A 25553-nucleotide genomic window follows, 5' to 3' on the forward strand; every position below is an offset into this window, starting at 1 on the left:
TCGTAATATTGAAGGAGCTAGATCTAGCGCCTTTTGCAACCATAGCTCGCGACATTAATGCTGCGTTAAAGCCATTTGGGGAGGTCCAAGACATCGTGTTCTCGATTAATGGCCGTGTCTTGGTACTGGATACTTGGGTCATTTTTGATTGCGCGGGGCATAGTCGCCTTCCTGGTCATATTAAAATTGGTGCAAACGATATCCCTGTTCTGACAGTCGCTATCGGATTAAACAAAAATGGCAATATTATTGCTGCGTAGCCGCTTCAAATTATTGGAATTTTAATATTTCTATATTTTATAAATGACAAGAAAATATTACTTATCATTAAATATACATGTACAAAAAAGCATAATTAAGCCATATCGACGTATAGTTTGCTCAATATGGCATCAAAATGAGCCTTTGCATCCTGGCGTTTGAGCTTGAACGTAGGAGTAAGCAGATCGAGCTTTTCAAACGACACTGGATGCAAAAAAATGTTTTTAGGAATTTCGAATCCACACAGATCATGCGCCTTGCCCCAAACAGCCAGCTCATCAATAACAGCTCTACGGACTCTCAAGTCCTGACACAGGTCCTCAAAGCTGAGCTTATCCACGGACGGCACGGTACCCTTGCTTTTTAAAAACGAAATGAGTAAGTCCTTGTCTGGAACGACAACGGCGACCAGCGCATTCTTCAGTGGGTCGCCGTAGATATATGCCTGCTCAACGACAAAGTGGTCCATGCAGACATTCTCAATCTTTTCGGGCGCGATAAACTCGCCCTGGGCCAGTTTGAACAAGTTGTTTTTGCGGTCGATAATGTGGAATCTCCCGCGCTCGTCGACCGTGCCAATGTCGCCGGTGCACAGCCACCCGCCGTCGATGAATGCATCGCGAGTCTTCTCCGGCTGCTTAAGGTACTCACTCGCCACATTGGCACCCTTGACCAGAATTTCTCCTCGAGGCCTTGGCATATCCTCGACATTGTATCCGAGATTGGGCACGCTGCGCAGCTTCATCATGACACAAGGGATCGGAGCGCCAACATTTCCGGGCTCAATGTCGTCGGTCAGGGTCACAGAAGACGGTCCCATGGTCTCGGACAATCCATAGCCCTCGATGACGCTGCATGAGAAGCAGCAGCGCAAGAACTCGAGAGTCTCGGGAGAAATAGGCGCTGAGCCAGAGACAATGAGTTTGAGCTTTCCGCCAAATTTTTCTCTTAGGGGCTTGAATATCACGCGGTCCCACAGCCAATGGTTGACCTGACCACGGACCAAGTTATTCTTCTTCGTACTGTAAGCGTAATGGAACAGAGCCGACGGCAACCCACCCTTCACCTTGACTGTCGACAGGACGCGGTCCTGAATGCGGCTGAATATGCGCGGCACGCCGACAAATATCGTGGGCTGCAAGTCGCGCAGATCCTCAACAAGCGTGGCGGGGTTGTTGCGCGGGAACGCCGTCTTGACCCCAAAGGATATCATCATATGTAGAACCATTCGCCCGAGGCAATGCGCCAGGGGGAGAAAACCTATGGAGCAGTCCTTGGGCGTAAAGTTGTACATGTCGCCTTCTTCGCTCATGGCTGTGGTCGCAGCAATGGTGGCTAGCATGTTGGCGTGCGTCAGAACCACACCCTTGGGGATACCGACGGTGCCCGAGGTGTACACAATGGTGGCAATGTCCTGTGGGCCCGGCAGCACCTCCGGCTCAACAGCCTGTTTGGCGCCGGAATCCTCGACCTGCCGGAATAGTCGGACGCTGATGCCGCGCGTCTCGCCCATCTGCACCAAATCACTTCCAAACGTGTCAACGACAATAAGCGCCTGGAGAAAAGGGATGGATTCGGACATTTCGAGCAGCAGCCGCGCATTGCTGCTCGTGCACACAACGACACTGATCTCGGCCTCAGTAATAACATGTGTCAGGGCACTCTGGCTCAATGAATCGTACAGCGGTACAGACACGATTCGGTGGTAGTAAGATGCCTGCTCGGTAAGTACCCATTCGATACTGTTGGCGAGGAAAATTCCGATAGTCTCGCCCTGCTGTAGTCCAAGCTTGCGCAGGCCCGACGCAAAATTGATAAACCGTTCGTGGAACAGATCCCAGGTCACCCACCGGTACCCGCCGACGTTGCCCATGCCGTCGATGACTGGACGGGTTCCAAAAATCGGCGAGTTGCGGCCGGCGATCGAGCGGCCACGGAGGAAGTTGTCGTACATCGAGTTGATGCCGTTTATGTGCGTTATCAGTTTTCCGTCTGTGATTATGTGGTTGATGTAGGGTTTGGTTTCGCCAGGGATGCTTGGCGCCCCCGGAAGCTCTATCCCGCACAATTTGGTGCTGGCGCTGAAAGTGCTTAAGGTGCTGTTGACGCTGCTGCGGCTGTTATAAGTCGTCATCGTTAGTGACCTGGATTAAAAACGATTGGAGGTGGTGGGAGAGAATAAGAGAGAGAAAAGGGGGTAAGGAAGAGGACTGCAGTCTTTTCGTTTGAGAGCCTAGAGTACAAAAAAAGTAAGAAAAATATCGATAAAGTAAAACTGTAGAGGGCAGAGTGTGAAGAAAAGCGAAGAAAAAATAAACGGGGCAAAGTCCAGCACCGATGCCGATAGATAAAATGGGTGATATTAATCCATGCGAGTCAAGAAAAATATGTCAAGTGTATAAAAATAAGCATAAAATACACACCACTTGCACATTCTGAATGAAGGCAAAAAATGGATTTTCTGATAAAGACAAAGCGAGAAATCGGGGCATTGAAGGGATTACCAAATTGCTCAAAGAGAAAATAGTGCAAAAAAAGAAGCAATGGCATTGTGTGTATGTGTGTGGTATACTATAAGAAAATAATGAGGCTACAAATATACTATAAACCGACACCCTTCCCCATAGTGTTTAGAAACTAGTGGCAATAGACCACTATGGTTGACGATATTAATCAGTTCATTGCTTCTTTTGAAGAGAAGAAGTAAGGGAAGATGGATTCTTGCGCACACGCTTGGTCTTCTTGGCCTTTGGCTTGAGCAAAGTCTCGGGTGTCGCTGTACACTCGGATTTAGCCGACTCTGATGCCTTTTTGCGCAAGAAACGGGGAGGATGATTGCCTTTAAGCAGGACATTAAGAGTGATGCGAAGGTTCAACACTGCAGCCATGTCACAATTATTCCACTTCCGCCTGCCTGATGTCACTTTTTCGCCACCCTTGATCTTGGTTCCGTCGGCCCCAAAGGCTTGCAAGCAGTTTTCCATTGCGCACTGGAGCAAGCCATGGCATAGCATTTGGCGAGGTTTTTCTACCGCCGGAATTATATTTATGCCTGTTGCGGCTACCTGCTGCTGCTGGTGATCATTCTACTGCTTTTGCTGCTGCGCGGCCAACTTGTCGCGCACCCTCTGTCTGATTTTGCGCTCAATTTTGCCCCGCGACCAGCCGCTCAGCCTGAAAAAGCGTTTGGGATTATCAGCGAGCTGGATATTGACGCAGTGCTTCCGATTCCGCTCAGCCAGCTCATCCCCCAGCTGCTGCTTAATTTTGCGGGAAATGTTGCGCTTAGACCAGCCCTTTTCCTCCCCTATCAACCGGATGATATCGGCAGACTGTGGGCAAATAGACACCCGCTGGTTGTGACTCTGCTGCGCACTGTTAACAACAGATGTGGCGTTGGCAGCAGTTTTAGTTGCAACAGAAATGGCGGTGGCTGCTATGATAGACGCAGTGGCTGAAGTGGTTGCAGCTGCGACGCAATTGAATGATGTTGCTGCTGCAACGGAATTAGCAGCGGTGTTTGTTGAGGCTGTGACAAAGTTAGATGCTGCTGCCGCCATTGCGACATGGTACTTGTTTTTGGGATCCTGCAGATGAGGATCATCAATTTTGTGAAATTTCTCCATCCTGCTCTCACATGCTGGGGAAAACGTTGAGGTGCAATACTCGTCGATCAAGTAAACAGTGAATCCCTGGCCTATTAGCATCTCCTGCAGCCCCTTGCCACGGATTGGCTCATGGTAACGGGCCATGCCTGGGCCCAATTACCAAGAATAGGGACTGGATCTGGCCCAAATTTTGCACGTAAAGGTTTTGCGAGTTCAACGTCGGCACGCTTTCTGTTAAAAAAAAGATAGTGGATCTTGCACCGCAAGGGGTAGTTGAGCTGCTGCCGTCATATTTCCAACTCTTGCTGAGGGTTTGCATGTTGTGATAATGTTCTGCCAAAACAAAATATCCCTTTCGGCGCTCAAGGAGGTACTCAAAATATAACTTGAAATTAAGTGTATTGAAGCCAGGGTGGTTGAGCGCGCGCTCGGCATCCTCAACGGACGTATACCAACCATTTATTTCCGCCTTGGAGAGCTTTGCGGGGTCAAGCTGGAATGCCTTTTTTGCATTTTCATGGATCCGTCAAAACACACGTTCACAAGGATTATTAGCCTCTGAATTCTTGATATAATGGAAAATAACTCACCCATTTTGTAGCTGCTTTTATATCCCAGACAATATAACATACCCCTGCGACCTAAATCACAAAGAACTATTTTACCAACAATACCATGAATGTCGTTTTTGGCAAAGTATCAATGTAATCGGGAGGAAAAGCCTTTTTACTGCGAGGTATACCATTGCTGTTGCTGTTGCTGTTTTTGTTCCTGGTGCCTATGCCAGTTCTATCGTTGTCGCTGTTGTCAGTGTCTCCAGAACCTGAGACCATGAAATATTCTTGGCCTTTATCCTCTTGGCCTTGATCTTCTTAGTCTGTGTTTGCAGTTGAGTCAAGTAATACGATTATTGAACCGCCATCAGTACGAATAATCCCCCGAATTTGTGTGGTTTGCCGACCTTAAAAATCGAGCAAAAACGGCCAACAAGATATATCACAAACTAGGGACCAAACTTCCCCGGACAACTTGTCACTGAGCTCTGTCTGAGATATAATTTTGGGGAGCTCAATATCCAGGAAAAGTTTATCCTTATGCAGCGCTTCGAGTTGGCTCGTTGTGACAGACAGAATACACCATGTAAGGATGGTCTTGTCGATTGTAGTAAACCCTGGTACAACTGATGTTCTCATCGGAAAAAAGGAAATCGAGCGCACACATTTGTTGAGATTTAAAAGCCGAAAAATTTTAACAAAGGCCCCAATGTGCTTAACCGTATTGGTCACAGAGTCGTACTTTAATCCCTTGTCGCCGAAGCTGTAGTCTTTGGAGCGTGTGCCAAAGATCCTCTCAATTAAGCGCGCCATCCCGTTGCGACAAACAGGATCTAAAATGTGACTGGTGTCAGGTTGCTTCCCGGCTTTGTTGGTCTTAGCAGACACCAGAGCCCACTTCATCTTGCCCGCTGGAATTCTGATTTCATTGTTAATCCGCTGTTTTATTTCCTTTTCAGTGTGGCTGCCCCCTTCTTATGTATCGCGTGTCACTGCCCAGCCCCTTTCTTTACGTCAAGCGTGACCTCGACTAAGTGTTTCAACCACCTGTTAAAGCGTTGAGATATATGAGATTTATACGCGGCCAGAATAGTCAGTCCCTCATAATTAGCAACGCCGGCTGCATTAATAAGCTCCGGGCACTTAAACGTAGTCTCCTTGATGAACGTGTACCTGTGCCTGTTGACAAGTATGCTGTTTGCAGTTTTCAGGTTTTTGCTGCACGGCTCTTTTCCGGCAGTGAGACAAAGGGCGATAAAACACTCCTTAAAAAACCTTGGTTTAAATGGCTGACAATATTAAACCCCTCGTTATCCAGCTCTTGTAAAAAGATATACTGCGCGAGCTCGTATGTGGCTGAGATAACATGATAAACGGCAACAACCTGCTTGCGCATAACTGGAAGGAAATAGGAACGATGCATTTTGCAGATGCCAAGGAGTGCCTCTATGCTAATGGGCATAATAAAAATAAAAATTGATCGAGTTGATTTGAAAATAGAGGGTGAAAGATGCAAAAATGTAAAATATAAAACTGCTTCTAATAATATGTAATAATATGTAATGCTACTGCACTCTTATATATGTGTATTTTATTTGTAAAACAACTTTTTATGTGTGCTTTATTTTTACACGCATTATTTTTTAAAATAAATACTTGTTTAATCTTTTTAGCTTTATAAATGATATAATAAAAATATTTTTTGTATTTTAAAAAAACAAATGTATCTATTTTTACTTTTTTAAAGTCAGCATTAATGTCTTTACATACCTTTCACGTAAAACCAAGCCTTTTGAGTTACAAATAATTATTTCATGTAAAAGCATCTGGGTGTATTCTGTAAATTTTAAGCTTTATAAGAGGGTTAAAAAACCATAGTTACAAAATCCAAAGTTATTTGTTTTGCACAGATTCCACGCCCTTTTCAAATGTATAACGCCACAAAGGCAAAGCACAAAGCTGCAAATAGAAAACGTAGCTTTTTTGCGTTTTGGTGCCAAGATATTATAATAATGGTAAATATAAATATGCTTTATTTATTTATATATCAGATATTTTTTTTGCCAATTACTGATCGCTTGGCAACATTCATTTATATCCTTTACAGCGTCAGTCATGTGGTTTTCATTGCATGTCCAGTCGGCAAGATGGCATATGATAACCTGTAAAAACTGCTTGCTCATGATATTACCCAGGAGTGGCAAGCAGTATTAAATAAAATTGGTGTTGACCTGCTTCTAGTACAGCGTGTGTACAAACACCATTGCTGCTGTTTTTGATTTTGGTATTGTTGCTGTTGTAACTATAGCCAGCAATGGTAGCTGTTGGTACTAGCGGGTGCGGTGGTAAAGTGGCTGTGGGCAGGGGCTGTGCTGTGCTGTGCATCTTGTAATTTTAAATTATTGTTGTAATTATTGTTGTAATTATTGTTGTTATCATTGTTGTCTATGTTGATCAAAGCTGCCGCAAACATTATTATTAGTTATTTATGTGTTGCAAAGTACAAATTTAATGCCGCAAAATAAATACATGGTGTCGCAAAAAATAAAAATAAAATAATTCTCTACTTTTTCCTGTTTCATTCGTGATAAATTGCACTCTATAAAAAACTATAAAAACGGTTTTACCTTTATAATTTTACTCGCTCAATGGACGCAAATAGTAGTGTTTTTCAATTGTTTTTCAACACAATAACAATTGAAGAACACTTCCCCGCATTTTCAAAATCTGGTTTCGTTATAAATGTCTGGAAATTCTAAAAAAAACCATTTTTACTAGTGTATATAAAAAGTCAGCTGCTAAAAAGTTAAGAAAAAATGTAATTCAAATATTTTTCCTTGCTTATAATATTTTATTACATTGCTTAATAAATAATATTTATATTACATTCGATTTATGAATTTAAATATTTTAATAAACATTTCTAACAAATGCTAATGACCCTATTATAAACAATTACGCGTGTATAATATCTCTGCTATTATACAATAAAATTGTACTAAAAAGTTGGTTTGTGGACTATTTCATCAAACAATCTCGAGTTTTTTTACTGACATATGTGTTACAAGTGGTAGTTACAGACAAAATATGTTTATTTCTCCACAAGGAGAACAAGGGACGGAACCTTCCATCTTGTCCCTTTTATTTGTTCTCCTACGTGGTAAACACAAAAACAAATAACCATTGATTCCTTTGCTGTTAATACTTAGAACAGCTAAAGTTTTGACCAAGCCATTGTATTTTTTTATCAAACTCTGGCTGTAATATATGCCGGAAAATTATTTAATCTATCAGCATGCAGATAGGAGCTTGTCTCACGATTCTCGATTTCAACATCCACTTCCATATCCTCAGGCTGCGCAACAACAATTTTACTGTGTTTACTAAATGTATATTTTATTGAGACTACAAATAACCCTAAAGAAGCTCACTTTATGAAATCGCAGCGTGCATGCAATATCATGACAATCAGATTATATGCGCCAGCGCTATCACGTGATGTATTTTAATTTTGACATCACAATTTTTTTGATGATCAGCAACCAACCAAAATACAAAGACGGCTGAAATATAAAATAAATGCGTTTCTTTCTCCTCTCTTTTTTCAGATAATACATTTTTAATCGACCACCAACACGCATACTTTCAGGTAAGTAAATTTACTCATATATATTTGAATATTTTATACTAGTTATTTTTGGCTTGTATTTATATTATAGTCAGCAGGCAAGTTGACAAGCGAGCAAAATAACAAGCGGGTGGGCGTACTGGCTGGCTGGCACCGGTTGCAATTTTTTTTTCAATAAATGAGTGTACCATTTTTTCAAACCCAAATTCTGAAAAACGAAAGAGCAAAAATAGTGGACAGCAGATTGCTGCAGCTCACAGGAGGCAATAGGGCGTGACCCAAATAATTGCCGCCCTCAATGATTAACATTAGATATTATTTAGCGAGTTAAAATTAAGTGTTGGATTTTAGCCACACTTTCATAATAGCGTGCATACTCTGCTTAAATGGTTGGTGTGGGTGGGTAATGTTTGGTCAGAACTATCTAAAGTATATTGCGCGATTATATTTTCTGTTTTTTTCTTCATGGTTTGAATACAAGTTTGTTTCTGCACGCAAGATGTGCAGGTGATGATGCAAAGCTTGACTTTCGGATTCTGGTTTGAGCGGTGCGTTTCGAGAGCACTGATGTCAAATCAAATCAAATCAGGCGATCAAGCACCGATCAATTTGGGTCAAGCAAAAGCAAAGACAGGTAGGTGTTTTGGTTGCGACTGATTGAGATTTACCTTCCTATTTCCAAATATACACTCCACCTACCTTGTCCAGTCCGAATCCCAATCTCTCTCATTTCCGCTCATTCTTTCTCTCATTCTTTCTTGACGAATCCAATATTTCTTTGACGTAGTTAAACTTTCCATTTCTTACCCGAATTGCTCGCAATGTTTGCATCAGCTCGCACCAACATTCTGCTCCGCTCGCTGCAGCAGACTCCGCGCACACCAGTTTTGCGCGTGGCCACAAAGCCCATACAGCGCCTATACACGACTCCCACCGGCGGCAACAAGCCCAACCAGTTCACCATGGGCCAAGGCAGCAATAATAAGAGCGGCGGCAGCGGCAAAAAGGGGTTTATCTTTGGCATGCACCCATTCGCTATCTTCGCCTCCATGACGCTGCTGGGATCCGGCTACATGCTCATAGTCAAGCCATTCTTCGAATGGAACGCAATCCAAAAGGAACAGCGCGACAAGAAAAAGGCTGAAATCGACAGCGCGTCTTACACCGATGAGCAGATTGCCAGTTTCCCGTTTGAGAAAAAAACTGTGGTATTTGTTCTCGGCGGCCCCGGATCCGGCAAGGGCACCAACTCTGCCAAGCTCGTTGATGACTTTGGCTTTGTGCACTTATCTGCCGGCGACCTGCTCCGCGAGGAGCAGAAGCGGCCTGTGTCGCAGTACGGCGAGCTCATTGCGCATTATATTCGTGAGGGCTTGATTGTTCCCCACGTCATCACCATTGGTTTGCTGCGCAACGCCATGATGGACCATCCCGAGAGCGACCGCTTTTTGATTGACGGGTTCCCGCGCAACCTCGAGCAGGCCAAGGCCTTTGAGGACACTGTGTGCAAGGCTAAGAAGGTCTTGTACTTTGAATGCCCCGAGACCACCTTGCTCGAGCGTCTGTTGGACCGTGGCAAGACCAGCGGCCGGTCGGATGACAATATCGAGTCGATCAAGAAGCGCTTCAGGACCTACGTGAATGACAGTAAGCCGGTCATTGATGAGTTTGCCAAGCAGGGCAAGGTCATTACTATCTCTTGCCAGGGCACCATGGATGGCGTGTACAAGAACACGCAGGATCAGATGAACAAGTTCTTTAACGAGATTGGGCAGGCACCCAAACCCATCGCTGAGACCGCCGCCACGCCGTCCAAGAACTGAAAATAAAGCTAAGACCCTCGCACAGCTGACAACACCACAAAGCTTTTTTTGAGTTGATACACACATTCAGGAATATGTTTCCGTTTACTAATGAGTTGCACAATGAGCGCAAAAGTCTAAATATACAATTTTTAAGAGCGAGCATGCATATAATTTTTTATTTCAAAACATCTTGGACGACGGCTTGTTGAGTTTCCAGTTGGTAATATTAGCCATCTGGCTCTGGTCCTTGACAGTGCTGCCGACCTCCTCGTACAACCGATTGATGGTGACCTGGTAATGGCGAATAGCCTCGTAGCGCTTAATCTTCAGCGTCGGCGTCAGCAATCCATACACGTCCATGCCATAGGGCTCGAGATACACGTTGCTAATGAGCTCGTAGTAACTGAGGTCCTGCTCAATCCCGTGGTTGTTGATCTCGCTCATCACCGCGCTGCGCACCATCGTATCAATGCAGAGCATCTGGTGATGCGGCGGCTCCGAGCCCTCCTTGATAATCTTTTTTTTGGTCAAAAAGATCTTGAGGAACTCCGGGTCCAAAACTACAATGGCCACCAAAAACCCATGGTCACTGTCCCCATACAAAAACGCCTGGGTGACCAGATCGCAGTCGCAGTAAATGTACTCCAAGCGCTCGGGTTCAATCTGATGTCCAGTGTTAAGCTTGAATATGTTGCACTTGCGGTCGATGACCTTGAGCCGACCCAGATTGTCAAACATGCCCAGGTCGCCAGTGCGGAACCACCCATCGGGAGAGAGCACTTCGGTGGTGAGCTCGGGCTGCCGGTAGTATCCGCGAAACACATTGGCGCCGCGCACCAGGATCTCGCCACGCGGATACGGCTTGTCATCAACCGTGTATCCGAGCTCCTTGACGCTAACCAGTTTGACCATGTTTGTCGGATATGGCGTGCCCACGCACCCTGCCGAATTGTCATCGTGTGTCGAAATGCTGACAGGCCCGCAGGTCTCTGTAAGCCCGTAGCCCTCGTTGACGTCGCAGGAGAACGTGCACTTTATGAACGCCATGGCCTCATGCGATATAGACGACGTGCCTGAGATAATCAGTTTGACGCGGCCGCCCAGCGTCTCGCTCAATGGCTTGAAAATAACGTGGTCCCACAGCCAATGTCCGCTCTGGCCATGCTTGATATTGCGCAGCTTGGCCTTGACCGCATGACGGAAAATAGACCCAGCCAGCCCGCTCTTCCCCTTAATCCCCGCCATGGCCTTGTCCTGCACGCGATTGATAAATTTAGGCACGCCGATGATCACTGTTGGCCTGAGCTCGCTCATGTCCTCGAGCATGTGCTCAGGCGTCGTGCGCGGAAACGCTGTTTTGCACCCGGTGGCGACCATCGAGTGCATGACCAGGCGGCCCAATATGTGCGAGAGCGGAATAATGCTGACGCCGCAGTCCTTAGGACCCATGCGCGCCAAGTCCTTCTGGTCCATCACGTAGTTGGTTCCGGCCACCGACGACACAATGTTGCCGTGCGTAAGAATAACGCCCTTGGGCATATCTGTTGTCCCCGACGTGAACACAATCGTTGCCACATCATCATATGTCGGCTTTTTGAACGGCTCCTCCTCGCCATCGCGTCCATACGCCTCGACATCAGACAAATTAAAAACTGAAAGCCCGTTTTCGATCAACTTGTCCACCAAATCCTGTGGTGGCGGCTCCATCAGCACGACGTTCTTCACCTTTGGGATCTGTGTGCGCATCTCTATCAGCTTTTTAGCGCACACCAGCGAGGCAAAAACCGTCGTCAGCTCTGTCAGGTTGATGATGTACATGGCCTGCGGCCTGCTCACGCTCTCGTATATGGCCACTGAGATGTAACCGTGATAGTATGTCGCGTATTCGACCAATGGCCACTCGAGCCGGTTTCCTGAGAATATACCTACGGTGTCTCCGGGCTGCAAACCGAGTCCCTGGAACCCACGAGCGAGACTTTGAAACCGCTCGTGGAATTCGCCGTATGTTACCCATTTAAATTCATTCAGCGCCCCTGGCCGTCCGCCTGATTCTCGTTGCCCGAACACTGGTTCATCCGCTATAAAAACAAAATTTGACGGAGAGGAAAAATGATATTAAGGAATTGGGTAAGAATTGTTTCTTGTGTTGATTTTATATCAGTAAAAGGATGTTGGCCGTGCATCGGCGTGCATAAGGTCGGCGGATTTTTTATATATGTATTTTTGCGCTCGTGCATGACCAATGCATTAAATGTTTTATATTTACAAAGACTTCGGTTAGTAACAAATACAAGAAAAAGCGAATGTGAGTTGTTTTTCGCGCTGTACTTACGCCCTCCTGCTGTCTTCATGCCATGCAAAAAGTTTTCGTACACTGTGGTAATGTTGTCAGCTCCAAAGAGAAGCTTTCCCTCGGTGGCATTGCGATTCAGAACGGGCTATATTGCAAAATAAAGTCAACAAATGCAGTTTTTTTTGTATTTTTAGTATAAGGGCAGACCAGCTTTATTTGTGCATCATATTTAGCGATCAAAAAGTGGAATATTTAAACTTACTATTGTCTCGTTTTTAATATCGGGAGCATTGAGTACAGGTATGGAATACACGTTTTTCCTGTACATTTTTTAGTGATACCGAGTTAGCTTTGCCTTAATATATGTTAGTTGTTGTGAGTGAGCAAGTGAGCGAGTGAGTGAGTGAGTGGAAGTAAGGGAGTAAGTGGGTGAAAGAAGGTGAGCTTGATGAGTGTGGTTTTTGTTATTGTGGTCGCTGGGATGAGTAGGCGTGGATAATTAGGCGGATTAAAGTTTGTTGTTAAAAGTCGGGAAAACGGTCGCAAGAGAAATAAATAATAAAGATGATAATTAAAGTCACAACAAGAATAAAAAAGAAAATAGAGAGAAAGTGAAAAAAGCATCAACAGAGAAACAACACAAATGATGTGCCCTGATTCAATTCCTTTGCGTGATGTTTTCTTTAGCATAGTTTTATTGAAAAGGGGGGAAATCCAAGCGATTGCCCGGCAATAAAATGTTATCAAACAGGAATCGAGAAAGGGAAAATTCAAAAGTGGTTTGCTTCTTTTGAAGGAAAAAATTTACATCATCTGTACCTATTTTAATACATAAATTAAAAACTAGCGCGTAGCTCTCCTTTGTAAGGGTGGTCCGCACATGAGCTAGGAAGAGGATTGTTCCATTTATATCAAGCGAATCCAATATAATTTAAAAAGGAAAAATCAGGGAAGCAAAACAAAGCCCTCGTTATCGTAAGCACCAGCATCGGTGTGCTGGAAACGCTTTGCTATCTGAATCTGGCCAACGCGACAAATACCAAAGTCCGCACCGCCGAATTTTTTCAACAACGGCGCGGCATTAATCGTCCCACACGCGCGTTTACCAGCACAACCAGCGTTGTCCGCGCACTCGGCTGCCTCCTTGGCCTTAAGCACAGTGATATGAATCTTCAGGGTGCGTTTGTCGTCGATGTACCCGGCCTGGTCAAATGCCGCGCGAACAAACTCGCACAGACGCCGCAGTCTACCATCATCTGCAAAATCCCCTGCCTGGGCATGGATGACCCTGGCCATTTTCGCGTTCGACTCCATGCATTTAGGCTGACCCACTTTAATGACCAGCGGGCGAGCACTTAACTCATCGCTGATCTGCTTCTGTAGCGACTTTAGAAGCTCCACAGCACCAGCTATTTCCTTGGGTGTCAGTAACCGTAGCATACCGATAGTGATGTGCAGTGACTCAGGGTCGGTGAAGGTCCTGCAGTCGACATCACGCAAAAACTCCCGCGCCACATCCGCTTGGAAAAGTTTCACTTTTCTCTGCACGTCGATATCCGAAATAGGCAACGAGATAAAATGCGTGTACGGGATTCTGTGCAGGTTCTCCTTTATGATTTGCACAATGAGCTCCTCTGCCTTGGCCAGTTCTTCGGGCAGCCCTTCTACTTGAACTGTGTCGCTCTTTGAGCGCTCATTGGGAATAGTAATTTTGGCCTGCGATTCCTGGCGCAATCTGAGCAGGGTTGCACTCTGGCTGCCTACAAGGTATTTGTGCAGCTGGCGCGGCACGGGTATGTCCTGGCGTAGCGATTTCCCGGTATCTGCTGCTGTGTTCCTGGCATTATGACTCTTGCTTCGCAAATCAATAGATGCATCAGAGCTACCGCCACTCAGGGCAGTGCGCACTCGATATCGACGACCGCCAACCTCGCATATATCAACAGTGCTCATTATCAGTCAGCAAGGAGGTATGGATAGTAATTTAGAGAGTTGATAATTGGTAAAAATAAAAATTGTAAATACACAATAGCCAATGATTTTTTAAGTTAATGAAAAAGCGCGATTTCAAAAAAGGAGCCCAGAGCACGTGTGCTTAATACAAACTACCAAATTGTGGGCAGCATGATTAATTACTAAGGGAGGCTAAACTGAGTGTGGGAAAGGCCGACTTGACTGCAATAGCTCCCCTTTTTCCCAGTTTTCCCAGTAGAGTTAAATTAAAATATATTGAAAATTTTAAACCCCAAATTTAAATACAATGGCTCTGTCATCGTGTACACTTTATTCGCTATCTGTGTCAGTGCCGGTATCAGTGTCGGTATTATTCGCCCCACACAGATTATCAAGGTGAAACTTCAGCAACCCCTTGGTGTTGACGGTTGCTGCGCAGTTGGGGCATTTGAAGAATCCTGTAAAGTAATCCCAAGGTTTATGCGCATAGTCACTATGTTGCTCAATCATTGCTAAACTATATAATAATATGTGTGTATATCTATTGAGTAGTATATGGAAGAAAAAAGGTATATATGAATGTTTTTCTATTAGTCCCAAGAGTAGATACACAAACAATGTGAATGTGTACCGACTTTTTGTTGTTTTCAAGTGACCACCAAGATATGCGTTCTCCTGCCTGTAGTCAGATGTGCGTATTATTGCATTGCATGATCAGGGTTTTTTAATGTAGTACCTCGTTAATTATCGACTGCAACTTCTCATGTACTGATGGATTTGAAACTGCAACACAGAAAAGTATTTCATGCATGCGGGGCACATTATGCTCAAGACCGAGTCGTCGAGATATAAAACCATGTTCTTGAAAGTGCAGGCTGGAACCATTGCTTTTTAATTCTATTTTTTCTTTTTTGAAAAATAAAAATTGCTAATTTGTACAAATATGCTGATAGTCATGCTTTGAATACTGGATGCAACCACTTTTATAATGTTTTGAATAGTTTATCGAGTAAGAATAATGATACCCAGTGGTTGAACCATTAATCAACCGTACGTTTTCATAAAGACATGCACAAAAAGGGTGAATTGCTTTTTGGTGTCAATAATTCAAAGTGGTGTCATTTTGTGTAGCTCTTACAAATACAGGATTGGATTTAATAAATGTTATTATTTTTCTTTGAATAATACCAGCGTCATGTATGTATGACACTCGATCTTTTCTCGACAGCCATCTTTAACTTATAAATTAGGTGGCACATTAAAAGTCTTTAAAGTAGTTGGCCAAAATATATGACATTTTATACTTGCTACAATCCATCGGTTAACAAAAAGGTTGGTATTTAAAAGCAAATATTTGTAAAGACATGACACACGCACGCATTTTAAGTCTTACTATTGTTGTAAACCTGGCCAAATGGGGGCCAATAAAAAGACAAGCCAGACAGCTACCAGTAAACGCTGCTATAATAGAGATGAAGTATATTAGAAAACCAAAGTGTTCTCGTCCTCATGGCGGGGACACCTTAGTATATATCGAAACTAAACTATGACAAGTGTGCGGCATACCTTGTGCTGCACATATGTATACAAACATTAAAACAAGTTACAATAGTAAAACAAATGGTATTTTGATGCACCTCGAAATTGCTTCAATTTCTACTGTCATCAGGATCTGGCAAAAACAGGTTCAATCATAAACACCACGTGGCTTCACAATCGACGTGATTGGATCAGGGCATCAGGTGATGTCCTGCATCTGTTTGATGCATCTGTGTATGCCTGTAGGTCTCAGCACAAGTCAATGGTCCAGGTCGCAACCCCCTGTGAGGTTCTCAGCAATATAACATGCCATAACATACCAGGCCATGTCAACAGATAATAATAATAAGCACAAGTATATTATAACCATATTTTCTATACTAGAAAAAGCACACAATTTTATTTGGCATTATTATAATTAACATTGTTGCGCAGCCCATGGACATGGAAACGGATGATGAGGTTGAGAATCTTGAAACAGATTTCCATTCGCATGCTAATAGATCGAATATGGACTAGATTATGGGGGATCAAAGCAGGTGACGATATTGTTGACATCCAGACACACTGTCCGTTTTCCCATGCATGCGAATGAGCGGACACACGCGAATACCACAACATTGACATGTCAAGAAGCCCAGGCTACTTGCAGAAGAACCAGTTTCTTGCCAACGGAATGCACAACTGGCGGAGTGCGCAACAAAGGCGACGAGGCACATATATAAGATGAGGCCGGCGCTGGTAGCACTTTAGAAACATTATTACTAAACCTCATTTATAAAAACACCCCATATTTCTAACGCTACCACAGTAGCGATTACTCACACCTCTCATAAAAACATGGTTAATGTAGCTGAATGAGGTCCAGTTTATCGTGTACATGACAAACAGTGACAAATAAACCGAATACGTGCTGGTATCGAATGCTGCGTTGGAATTGAACTTTTTTGTTTGGCATAGTCAAACTTGTGTTTTCAAGTTGTCATGTCATTATAATGAACAGGTCACTTTTTGGTGAACTTGCTGGTTATGGACTTGTTTTTAAGATGGTAAAAAGTTGAAGACAAAATAATTATTATATTTAGTAGCTGTCTTGGATGTTGGCGTCTTGGGCCTGCTGCCTTCATTGATGAAAGATGGCAAAATGTCGACAATTATGAATTTCCATTTGTCAGTAGGTGTCTTGGACTTAAATTTGCTGTTGCCATTGCTGCAGCTTTTAGGCATGCCAATAGTCATATGGGGCTTTCCCTTTTTCCTTTTTTCCTTTTCTCCTTTATAATTTTTACCTTGAGACAACACTATCAGCAACAATAATAAGCAGAAATAGTAGGCAAAACAAAAAATAATTGCAAGTGGAGATGGGAGGGGTGGATACTAGCTGCACGAAACACATTTCATTTTATGATTTGCGCAACAAAATAAAAAATGTAAATTTGCGAGCTTTTCCTTTTTTTGCTCTAGCAATATATTGTTTTGTCCGCTTCCTAAAATGGAAAGTAGCTGTTCTTTATTTTTTATGTGCATTCAGTCGTTTGCTTGATACATTATTGTATAATAAATTAAAATAGAAAACAAAATAATTTGTAATGAAAAGGCGGAAGTCTTATATGCCCATTTTACTGCAGCATGGCTCTATTTATTTGAGCTCAGCTGACGCAAGTACAATTTTGTTTATTAATTTTACCTTTATTTTTGCTTTGTTTATTGAAACCAATACAAGAGTGTTTGGTCAATAAATATGAAAGCTTTAAAAATAACCATTTAATTTTTCTCATCCCAAATAATACTTATAATCTGACAATGTGTCTGTAAATGCGCGGATGCTAACAAATTCTTGCAATAAAAAATTATGGACACTGCATTATATTTAATAATTTTTTAGTGCTCTAATCCAATTTTTGCTTACCAAGCTATTGCTTTGCAGCAACTGTAAAAAGTGTATTAATAAAAAACAAAGCCATGTCTTTTATTAAATCTTGGCTTTTTTAATAAAAAGAAACAGTAGGCAAGCCTTGAAAAGTTATTTATTTAATAGTATGTGCGCATACAAAATGAAAAATGTGCAAAAAATAGCTCTTGAAAAATTTTCAATTGAATAATACCATTTTTCTCTCTTTTTCCTTGCTATTTAGTTTTGATATTACTCTTTAACCGGTTATTATATTGCTTGCTTTAACTTATTTCTCTTAAAGTTTTAACAAAATGTCGGACGGTAATCAAGTGGTTTTTTCTTTTAATCACTAATCCTTTGGGTGAAAAGAAAGAATCAGACAAAAATACGTTGCGTGTTTCTTTGATCTCGAGACTCCGCAGTTTACTTGAATGTATTGTAACAAAATATTGTGACAAAGACAAATACAAAGACAAATACGCGCTCAGGTACACAAATAAAAAAGACACTATAACTATGCCAACTTTAAATATTGATTCAAACAAAAATTCTACAGTGCATACATTTTTCAAGTTAAAAATGCCAGTTACAAATACATTCAAACTGGGTATTGACCTTATTGAACTTCCGGTGCGCATATGTTATTGAGTGACAAATGAGAAACATCTAATAAAAAAGAATGTTTTATAGTTAGGTTTTACAATGGCTATGCGTATGAAATGGTAATAAAAATATATTAAATTGGACTCTGTGGCTATGATATAAACGGTTTTGACATTTTTCAAGGCTATATAGACCCTTTTACCTCATTTAAAGAATTGGGGGTAGATGTTACACACGAGTTGTGTGTATTTGCGGCACCCTCGGTACTATGTATTCCACCAGACGAAATAGTCGTAAACCCTGTAAAAGTCAGAAAAGCGGTAAATAAAAAGCTTGGGTAAAGTTGAATCTACACTTACACTAAAAACAAACCAATTTTTCTATCTGATCTTAATTTTATAGCTTAGATTTGTAATTTGGTTTATTAATTCAATATATTACATTTACGGTTATAAAAAGTAGAAGGTTCGCCTTTTTTATGCTTGTCAATAAATTCAATAATCCTGAAGCAGTACCTAACCATTTATTTTTCAGTATTTTTCAACACAATAGAGAAACAAGGCTTAAAATATAGTCAAGCCAGCTTAACTTGTAAAGCGTGTATAATTAGTAGCAGCGCTATTGGGCTGCAAAAAACATTCCTATACGTTTTGAATACAACACAGATGGATACATATATACTTTTGCTAGGCATTTCGGCAGGCAACCTGATAGGGATCATATTCGACAATAAGCTTGTTTGTTTACCTGCAACAACCCTATACAAAACCATGCTTGCACTGGTCTATTGTCAAATTGATTTTACACATTGTATTAATTGTTCTAATTAGCAGTGTTCTGTGCTTGGAGTATATAATTTGTTTTATTTTCATTAGATCGTATATTTTTTTAGATGATGTAGAACCAGCGAGTGAGTTAGTTCACTAAGCATTGGTGAGATGGCCGAGTTGGTCTAAGGCGCCGCGTTAAGGCCGCGGTCTCTCCGGAGGCGTGGGTTCAAATCCCACTCTCATCATTCAATTTTTGCTTTTTCCTGTTGGCTTGTGCCACAGGATGTGGGTGTGCAAATCTGTGTATGATCCCTCTTTTCTTTTGCGCCGTGTTTCCTTTCTCTTCTCTTTTTTATATTCTGGAGTTTGTGCTGAAAAATAAGCTTGTTCATATTTTATTTATTCTTTCATTTTGCCATGCCATTGTCTGATCGCATTCGCAGGCTGGCACACCGCTTCTCTGGTAAAGAGCCCACAGATACTACCGTCATCAACTTTCAGTCACCATCAGTACCGCCGCTTCCACCGCGTGCTTTACCACAACCACTTCCGACACATCAACAACAACAGCAACAACAGCAGCCTTCTTTAAAGCTACCCCGACAACAGGCACAGTCGAGTCGTGGTTGCAACTTACCATGGTCGACTGCCGATCCACAGTCAGTTCTGAACGACCGAATCGCCGCCAATTCTTTTAAAGTGAGCAAGGACCTGATCGACCCATGGTTAATCTCGCAGCCAGTGCCGACCAACACCTGGTGGCAGAATCTGCTGATTGAAAACGGAGACCAGCCGGTAGTAACAACACCTTACATGGTGCGCTGCATTGATAGCGCCATGACAGTGTGCGCGCCAACGCCGCTGGTCCAGGAGAACTATGTGGCATCGATATGGCACGACGACTGGAAGTTTGTGCTGACGGGCTGCCAGCGCCGGGTTTCTCACTTTGACCCATTGTCAGTGACTGTCGCTTACTATCAAAATAAAACGCAAGTGGCCACAGTGCCACTGGTCCGTGGGTCGGCATTTGTAACCGTGGTGTTTGACGTGCCTACAGTGCTGTGCTTAACGACTGTGCACGCGATTCTGAGCGCAGATGCCTGCAATGGGCTGGGTACGGCTATTATAAGGTTGAACAGCGGAGCGACCTGGCTGGTATGTTGCGAGGGTGGTGTTGAGCTCAAACAGAGCGCTGTATCCGAGCTGGTGTCCTGTGCACCCGTGCAGGGTGCAGTGCGCCTGGCAATGGTCAGCAATGGCAACAGCAACGTCAATTTGAGTGGCAATGCCGTTGATAAGCAGGCCGCGGTCAAAGCATTACTTTCTGCCCGAAATGCTGTACCAGTCGGCGGTAATGTGAGTATTGGCTCGGATACCGACGGTGAGGCGACATTTACAATTGACTGGGCGACTAGGGGCAACAGCGGGCATCCGCTGATGTGTGCGCTGCCGCACCATCAAATGGTGTTGAACGCGGCAGAGGGCACCGAATTGACTTGGGTCGACAGTGTTGCTGCTCATTGGACCAGCCGCGGCCGCGTTCGCGCAGTGCTGGGATCGCGGTGGCAATGGGCCGAAACACTCGAGCCGCTCGGCTTTTCAGGACAGTCGCCGCTGAACGATGCAGATACAGCGCACCTGTGCACACTGGTTGCCGCCGACGCGCAGTCGCTCACAGACAGCCCTGCTACACTGCCGCCAGATCCGTACTTTTTTGGCAAGGCTGTGGCGCGAGCAGCGCGCATTGCACTGATTGCAGACGAGATTGGCGACGCTGCCAGCTGCGACTTGGCGGCCAGCCGCGCAATGCAGTGGCTCGATCCCTGGCTCAATGGTACAAACCCCAACTATCTGCTGTTTGACACCGAGTGGTGCGGGCTGGTCAGCCAAGCAGGGCTATCAGATCCGGGCGCTGACTTTGGGCAGGGCCGCTACAACGACCACCACTTTCACTACGGCTACTTTGTCTACGCAGCCGCCGCACTTGCCAAGCTGCGCCCCAACTGGGTTAAACCACGGATCGACGCATTCGATCTGTTTGCTCGCGACTACTGCAACACTGCCCCGACATCCGACGCGCACTTTCCGTTTATGCGCTGCTTTGACTTTTACGACGGCCACTCGTGGGCCAGCGGGCTGTTTGCGTTTGCCGACTCGCGCAACCAAGAGTCAACGTCCGAGGCCATTAACGCTTACTACGCCGCGTACCTCTACGCCGCTGCCACTGGGCGCCCCGAGATCGCTCAGTATGTGCGGGCAGTGCTGCAGCTCGAGGTGAGGGCGGCGCGCACGTACTGGCACCTGGGCGATCTGACCAGCAGTATTTACCCAGAAGAGTACGCTCGCGGCAAGGCCGTGGTCGGCATTTTGTGGTCGAGCAAGGCAGACTTTGCCACGTTTTTTGGCAGCAATCCAGAGTTTGTCTATGGCATCCAATTTCTGCCGTACACACCGGCGTCAGCGCTGCTGCTCAAGCGTCAGTGGGTTGCTGATATCTGGCCAAAGTTTCTTTGCGAAGTTGCCGAGCGCTCGCAGTCAGAGCCGTGGCGCGAGATCATTCATTTGGCGTATGCTGTCGTCAACAAGAAGCAGACTGCGCACTGGAACAAAGATATTTCCAGCCATGATGACGGCAACTCTGCGTCCAACTCTTACTACTGGATAGCCACAGCTGCCGAATGATACTGGTCAAATTAGTTTGATAATGGTTGTTTTGTTGTTTGAATGATAATTTAGATGATTGGAAAAAATGTTGGAAAAATAATTGCTCGTTACTAATGGCTTCAGACTTATTTCTGGGCGACATCACCAGCACTGCTGCCAGAAGGACCAGGAACAACAGTGGTGGGAGCTCCGACAGTAGCTGGAATTGCAGCAGGCGCGCTAGTAGTGGCAGCAGAAACAGCAACAGACTTGTCAACATTTGAAGTGCATTGAGCAAATGAAGCAGGAACTGGAATGGTTGCTGAAGCAGCATCCGGAACGACTTCAGCTGCCGCTGAGGCTGAAATGGCAGCAGTGGGGGGAGTGGTGGTTTTTGCGGCAATAGAAAGCGATCCGAATCCAGAAAATGTTTTTGCTGCAGCCGATGTTGAACCCGAGGCTGCTGTTGAAGACGGAGCAGCGAAAGTCGGGGTTGGAAATGAAGAACCAAACTTTGTCGATGGCTTGAACTGAAATACGTTCGGTTTTGGGGTCTTCTGGGTTGCATCGGAGGCAGCATCAGAGCTGCAAATGGTGGGTATGGTGGTGGCAGATATCTTCAGCCACATTTTAGAAATGACCCTATTAATCTCTGGCAAATTATTATTTTTAAGCGCATCATGCACAGCCGAAAAGGGCTTTGGAATAAGGCTACGGATCAGATTAATGGTCACTGCTAGAGCAACCTCCACAAAAGTGACTCGCGATTCAAAGTAGTATCCCGTGGAGCCATTCTGCCAAAGTGCGTTTTCATGGAATTTGATAAAGTTCTTGATACTGCGCAAAAAAATTTCCTGGTACCTAGTGGTTTCCGAATCCTCTTCCGGGGTCTTGCCCTTGCACAGGTTAATAAAAGGCAGTGCATCGTTGAGCAACTCCTTGATGCTGTTGCGGAACTGGATTTGACGCGCCAGTAGTCTCTTGTCACTGGCCGAGCAGAGGCCGCGGTTTGATGCCAGGTATATCTCAATGGCAGATGCACCAATAAGGGTAAAGTGGCTGTCAATTGTGTTGGTGTGCTCTACGAGAACTATTTGTGTAGTTGATTGGCGGGGAGTCTGCTCTGAAAGCTCGGAGGTGTCCAGACGCCATCTGCTGTACCAGCCTTTGAGCAGCACCTTGGCGACTTCTGCGTGCAGGTTGTTTTCGTGGTAGCGCAGCGTGTAGCTCGGCGTGGGTTGTGTAGGGGGAATCATTTGATTAAATGCAATGGTTGGGTTACAATTTACAATGAATTAAAAAGAAAAAATAGGGAAGCGAAGTGAAAAATACAAATAAACAGGGTTTATTTATTTTTATTTATCATTTGACAAAAGCCAGCCAATAAAAGCAAGCAGTATTTTTTATGAGTTGGAAGATTTTTCGGTGGAAATGATATTGGTCATCAAAAATTGGGTTGGAATAAAAAACCTTATTAATATAAATAATAATTTTATAAACTAAATAAATAGGTTGTTTGCAATTATAACATCTTATTGATTAAATTAGAGTAGTCAGCTTCACGCTTCCCTTTTTCTATTTGGTCATTGATTCACAAAGTCAACCAACCCTTGCATCAGATATAATAAACACAATAAACACAATACCATTTTCGATTCCCAAGCCTATTGTTCCTTGAATTGGCCAGCTGGGAGAGGTTTTCCATTTTCCATTTTCCATTTTTGTTTGTCAATACCAAGACACGAGATTTGATTCGTACTAATCCTAGACTGGAGGCGCATAATTGTGACACAGTTTGGATATATTTATTTTTCTTTATTTTTTCGCTGTGCATGAACCTTGATTTCTAGTCCAGTTTTTTTTGGAACATTCTTTGATATTTTATGATCTGCATATTGAGCTGGGCATTGCTGGAACAAACAACATGGATATTTAACATGCGACTTTGAAACCCCACCTCGCTTGGAAAGAAAAACATAAAATATGATTTTGGGTACAGTTTTTGTACCTTTTTTAATCACACTATTCTATTCCATTGGACAGAAAAAAGAAGAAACCAGCATGTTGATACAAAAAAACCTGTTTTTACAAGGTAAAATCAAAATTCTTGTGAGAGATTGTATGGTTGAAAGTCACAACATCTAGCTTCCATCCGCTTTTATTTTACTTGTATTCCAAACCTTGTTCAGCATGTACAAAAAAAAGAAAATCTCACTGGCTTGAATTCTTAATGTAGAAGAATATATATGGTGGGTTTAGATGCACTCAATGCAGAAGCAAAATACAAAAATTAAAACAGACATGGGTGAAACACAAAGTTGGGATAAAAAGAAAATTTTATTGTGAAAGAGATGAGGCCAAAATATACACATTCTTTTTATTTTTAGATATCACATGGAGAAAAACAAGCCAGATGAAATGAGGACAAAGAAAAAAATGCGACTCAGCTGGTGTCAAAATATTTACAAACTGTTGGATCTATTCATCCATTTTTTTGTCTTTTTTATTTTGTCTTCTTTTTTATTTTTGCAATTATACATCTTTTTTATTCTCTATATTTTGCATTAAACACCCATTTTTAGTACCCAGTGTACGCGTCCACACACAACAACCATTAAATCCAGCACAAAACAGCTACTTTGCTCAATGATTTTTAACTTTAAACGACTTACTGGGCTGTCCAATTTAAATCCTGAGCTCATACGGCAGTTTACAAAAGAGTCACTGCATACCTTGATATCGGTAGCAGCCATAGTAGTAGTTGTTATCTGGATGATGATGTGCCAGGGCTGGTCCGACACACGATGGGCGCGGTGGCGGAACCCCGGAGAGACGCACACAGTGCCGCTAAATGATATGATTTTGAGCCATATTTCATACGCACATGTTCGCAAGGGCTGGATCTGCGACACTCTAATAAACACCTCTGCCGTAATATGTGTAGCAGGCAATATTCTGATGGCACGCGGGTGGCGGGCGCGGCTAGTAATGCTGCGGCGACTAGCATGGATAATCTCCATTCTGTATCTCCTGCGGTCCATCACCATCTCGGTAACCACTATACCGCCACCCATCATTGACTGCGTGCCGCTGCTCGTTGACGACGCCGGGAGCATGCTGAGGGCGATTTTTGGCATGCTTTCTGGCGAAAGAAAAGAGTGCACGGATATGGTATTTTCGGGACACACTATTATTTTGCTTATTTCTTTTTTGTTCTGGACCAAATACGCGCGCCATTGGTCCTTTGTTGTTTACAGCGCCATACATACGGTGGTGGGAATTGCCAGCGTGCTGTTGGTGCGTTATCACTATACGTTGGATGTGATTTTGGCCGCGGTGATCACGTCTTTTGTTCACCACATGTACTATCGCGCCCTGGACTCTGCCGTGCGCCAGCGGTTGGCTGTGGACCGCCGTATGCGCTGCAATGCAATATTTGGTAAGGGCGCGTTTGCTGGATCTGGAAAAAATACCCACGGTAGTGGCTTTGCGTATAACCGCGTTGCATCTGAGGATAACGCGGAATTTGTCCACAGCAACACTGAGCATATCGATATTTCATCGCCACGTGCTAATTTTTCAGTCGAACTTGGACTTGGACTTGCACAAGAGCAGGTTTATAGCACTGTGCTGACGCTGGCATCAAATACGCCGGCGCAGAATACCGTAGCGACCCTTTTCGAAATTCCCAATGGCTCCGATGATATTGAGAAGGCGCTGGGCGCAGCGTTGGAGTCGGAAAATTTGCACTCGGCGGGCTTGGTTTACGACAAGGACATTGATATTTATCATCAGGACATGCTGCTGATCAACAGGCCATTGAGCAAATGCCTTTCTGCTGCCGTGGCATGGATGGATGGCCTGCACTTGCGCTGATATTCACACCTTTTTAATTACTTTTTTTAAAAAAATTTACTTCTTGACAATCTTAATTCGTTCATAATTGCGCTGTTTGTTGCGATAATTTACAATTCAACTTATTATTTTGGCTGGTGCGAAATA

At 43.8% G+C, this 25553-nt stretch overlaps 10 protein-coding genes and 1 non-coding gene across 11 annotated transcripts; 4 read left to right on the forward strand and 7 right to left on the reverse strand.

The window, feature by feature from the left end:
• Positions 1-279: 279 nt before the first annotated feature.
• Positions 280-2706, reverse strand: BX661DRAFT_179866 (uncharacterized protein). Its single transcript, XM_051535339.1, has one exon. It carries the CDS (start codon positions 2393-2395, stop codon positions 356-358), a length of 2040 nt encoding a protein of 679 aa, XP_051393217.1. The 5' UTR covers positions 2396-2706; the 3' UTR covers positions 280-355.
• Positions 2707-2939: 233 nt separating this feature from the next.
• BX661DRAFT_169948 (uncharacterized protein) lies at positions 2940-3245 on the reverse strand (the record flags this gene model as incomplete). The annotated part of the gene is made up of 1 exon (XM_051533575.1): positions 2940-3245. One exon carries the CDS (start codon positions 3243-3245, stop codon positions 2940-2942), a length of 306 nt encoding a protein of 101 aa, XP_051393218.1.
• A 463-nt stretch (positions 3246-3708) lies between these two features.
• Positions 3709-4111, reverse strand: BX661DRAFT_219303 (uncharacterized protein; the record flags this gene model as incomplete). The annotated part of the gene is made up of 2 exons (XM_051538815.1): positions 3808-4111; positions 3709-3750 (listed from the first exon to the last, which is right to left on the reverse strand). Coding segments are annotated over exons 1-2 (248 nt in total), but the record flags the coding sequence as incomplete, so codon positions are not given.
• A 536-nt stretch (positions 4112-4647) lies between these two features.
• On the reverse strand, positions 4648-5819 carry BX661DRAFT_197317 (uncharacterized protein; the record flags this gene model as incomplete). The annotated part of the gene is made up of 4 exons (XM_051538121.1): positions 4648-4746; positions 5144-5342; positions 5504-5649; positions 5718-5819. 4 exons carry the CDS (start codon positions 5817-5819, stop codon positions 4648-4650), a joined length of 546 nt encoding a protein of 181 aa, XP_051393220.1.
• Positions 5820-8719: 2900 nt separating this feature from the next.
• BX661DRAFT_179867 (adenylate kinase-domain-containing protein) lies at positions 8720-10018 on the forward strand. Its single transcript, XM_051535340.1, has one exon. The coding sequence runs from the start codon at positions 8873-8875 to the stop codon at positions 9872-9874; it is 1002 nt and encodes a 333-aa protein (XP_051393221.1). The 5' UTR covers positions 8720-8872; the 3' UTR covers positions 9875-10018.
• On the reverse strand, positions 10019-12797 carry BX661DRAFT_179869 (uncharacterized protein). The gene is made up of 3 exons (XM_051535341.1): positions 12412-12797; positions 12189-12294; positions 10019-11934 (listed from the first exon to the last, which is right to left on the reverse strand). The coding sequence occupies exons 1-3, from the start codon at positions 12475-12477 to the stop codon at positions 10037-10039; spliced, it is 2070 nt and encodes a 689-aa protein (XP_051393222.1). The 5' UTR covers positions 12478-12797; the 3' UTR covers positions 10019-10036.
• Positions 12798-14233, reverse strand: BX661DRAFT_179870 (AKAP7 2'5' RNA ligase-like domain-containing protein). The gene has a single exon (XM_051535342.1). It carries the CDS (start codon positions 14100-14102, stop codon positions 13095-13097), a length of 1008 nt encoding a protein of 335 aa, XP_051393223.1. The 5' UTR covers positions 14103-14233; the 3' UTR covers positions 12798-13094.
• Positions 14234-19070: 4837 nt separating this feature from the next.
• Positions 19071-19153, forward strand: BX661DRAFT_t48. Its single transcript has one exon. It is a non-coding gene; the product is annotated as a tRNA-Leu (tRNA).
• An 86-nt stretch (positions 19154-19239) lies between these two features.
• Positions 19240-21659, forward strand: BX661DRAFT_179872 (endo-1,3(4)-beta-glucanase). Its single transcript, XM_051535343.1, has one exon. It carries the CDS (start codon positions 19326-19328, stop codon positions 21588-21590), a length of 2265 nt encoding a protein of 754 aa, XP_051393224.1. The 5' UTR covers positions 19240-19325; the 3' UTR covers positions 21591-21659.
• Positions 21660-21662: 3 nt separating this feature from the next.
• On the reverse strand, positions 21663-23005 carry BX661DRAFT_179873 (uncharacterized protein). The gene has a single exon (XM_051535344.1). The coding sequence runs from the start codon at positions 22805-22807 to the stop codon at positions 21698-21700; it is 1110 nt and encodes a 369-aa protein (XP_051393225.1). The 5' UTR covers positions 22808-23005; the 3' UTR covers positions 21663-21697.
• A 1028-nt stretch (positions 23006-24033) lies between these two features.
• Positions 24034-25477, forward strand: BX661DRAFT_179874 (uncharacterized protein). Its single transcript, XM_051535345.1, has one exon. It carries the CDS (start codon positions 24198-24200, stop codon positions 25425-25427), a length of 1230 nt encoding a protein of 409 aa, XP_051393226.1. The 5' UTR covers positions 24034-24197; the 3' UTR covers positions 25428-25477.
• Positions 25478-25553: the final 76 nt, after the last annotated feature.

Source organism: Kickxella alabastrina (assembly GCF_025024165.1).
Source record: "Kickxella alabastrina strain RSA 675 chromosome Unknown BX661scaffold_6, whole genome shotgun sequence".
Taxonomy (NCBI): Eukaryota; Fungi; Kickxellomycota; class Kickxellomycetes; order Kickxellales; family Kickxellaceae; genus Kickxella; species Kickxella alabastrina.

What these genes read in the sequence shown, in the direction of transcription:
- BX661DRAFT_179866 (XM_051535339.1), bottom strand. Translation starts at nt 2,395, where the DNA reads ATGACGACTTATAACAGCCGCAGCAGCGTCAACAGCACCTTAAGCACT.
- BX661DRAFT_179867 (XM_051535340.1), top strand. Translation starts at nt 8,873, where the DNA reads ATGTTTGCATCAGCTCGCACCAACATTCTGCTCCGCTCGCTGCAGCAG.
- BX661DRAFT_179869 (XM_051535341.1), bottom strand. Translation starts at nt 12,477, where the DNA reads ATGTACAGGAAAAACGTGTATTCCATACCTGTACTCAATGCTCCCGAT. An exon ending in ATATTAAAAACGAGACAATA is followed by an intron (nt 12,295 to 12,411) that starts GTAAGTTTAAAT and finishes TTTGCAATATAG; the next exon opens with CCCGTTCTGAATCGCAATGC. An exon ending in CATGAAGACAGCAGGAGGGC is followed by an intron (nt 11,935 to 12,188) that starts GTAAGTACAGCG and finishes TTGTTTTTATAG; the next exon opens with CGGATGAACCAGTGTTCGGG.
- BX661DRAFT_179870 (XM_051535342.1), bottom strand. Translation starts at nt 14,102, where the DNA reads ATGAGCACTGTTGATATATGCGAGGTTGGCGGTCGTCGATATCGAGTG.
- BX661DRAFT_179872 (XM_051535343.1), top strand. Translation starts at nt 19,326, where the DNA reads ATGCCATTGTCTGATCGCATTCGCAGGCTGGCACACCGCTTCTCTGGT.
- BX661DRAFT_179873 (XM_051535344.1), bottom strand. Translation starts at nt 22,807, where the DNA reads ATGATTCCCCCTACACAACCCACGCCGAGCTACACGCTGCGCTACCAC.
- BX661DRAFT_179874 (XM_051535345.1), top strand. Translation starts at nt 24,198, where the DNA reads ATGATTTTTAACTTTAAACGACTTACTGGGCTGTCCAATTTAAATCCT.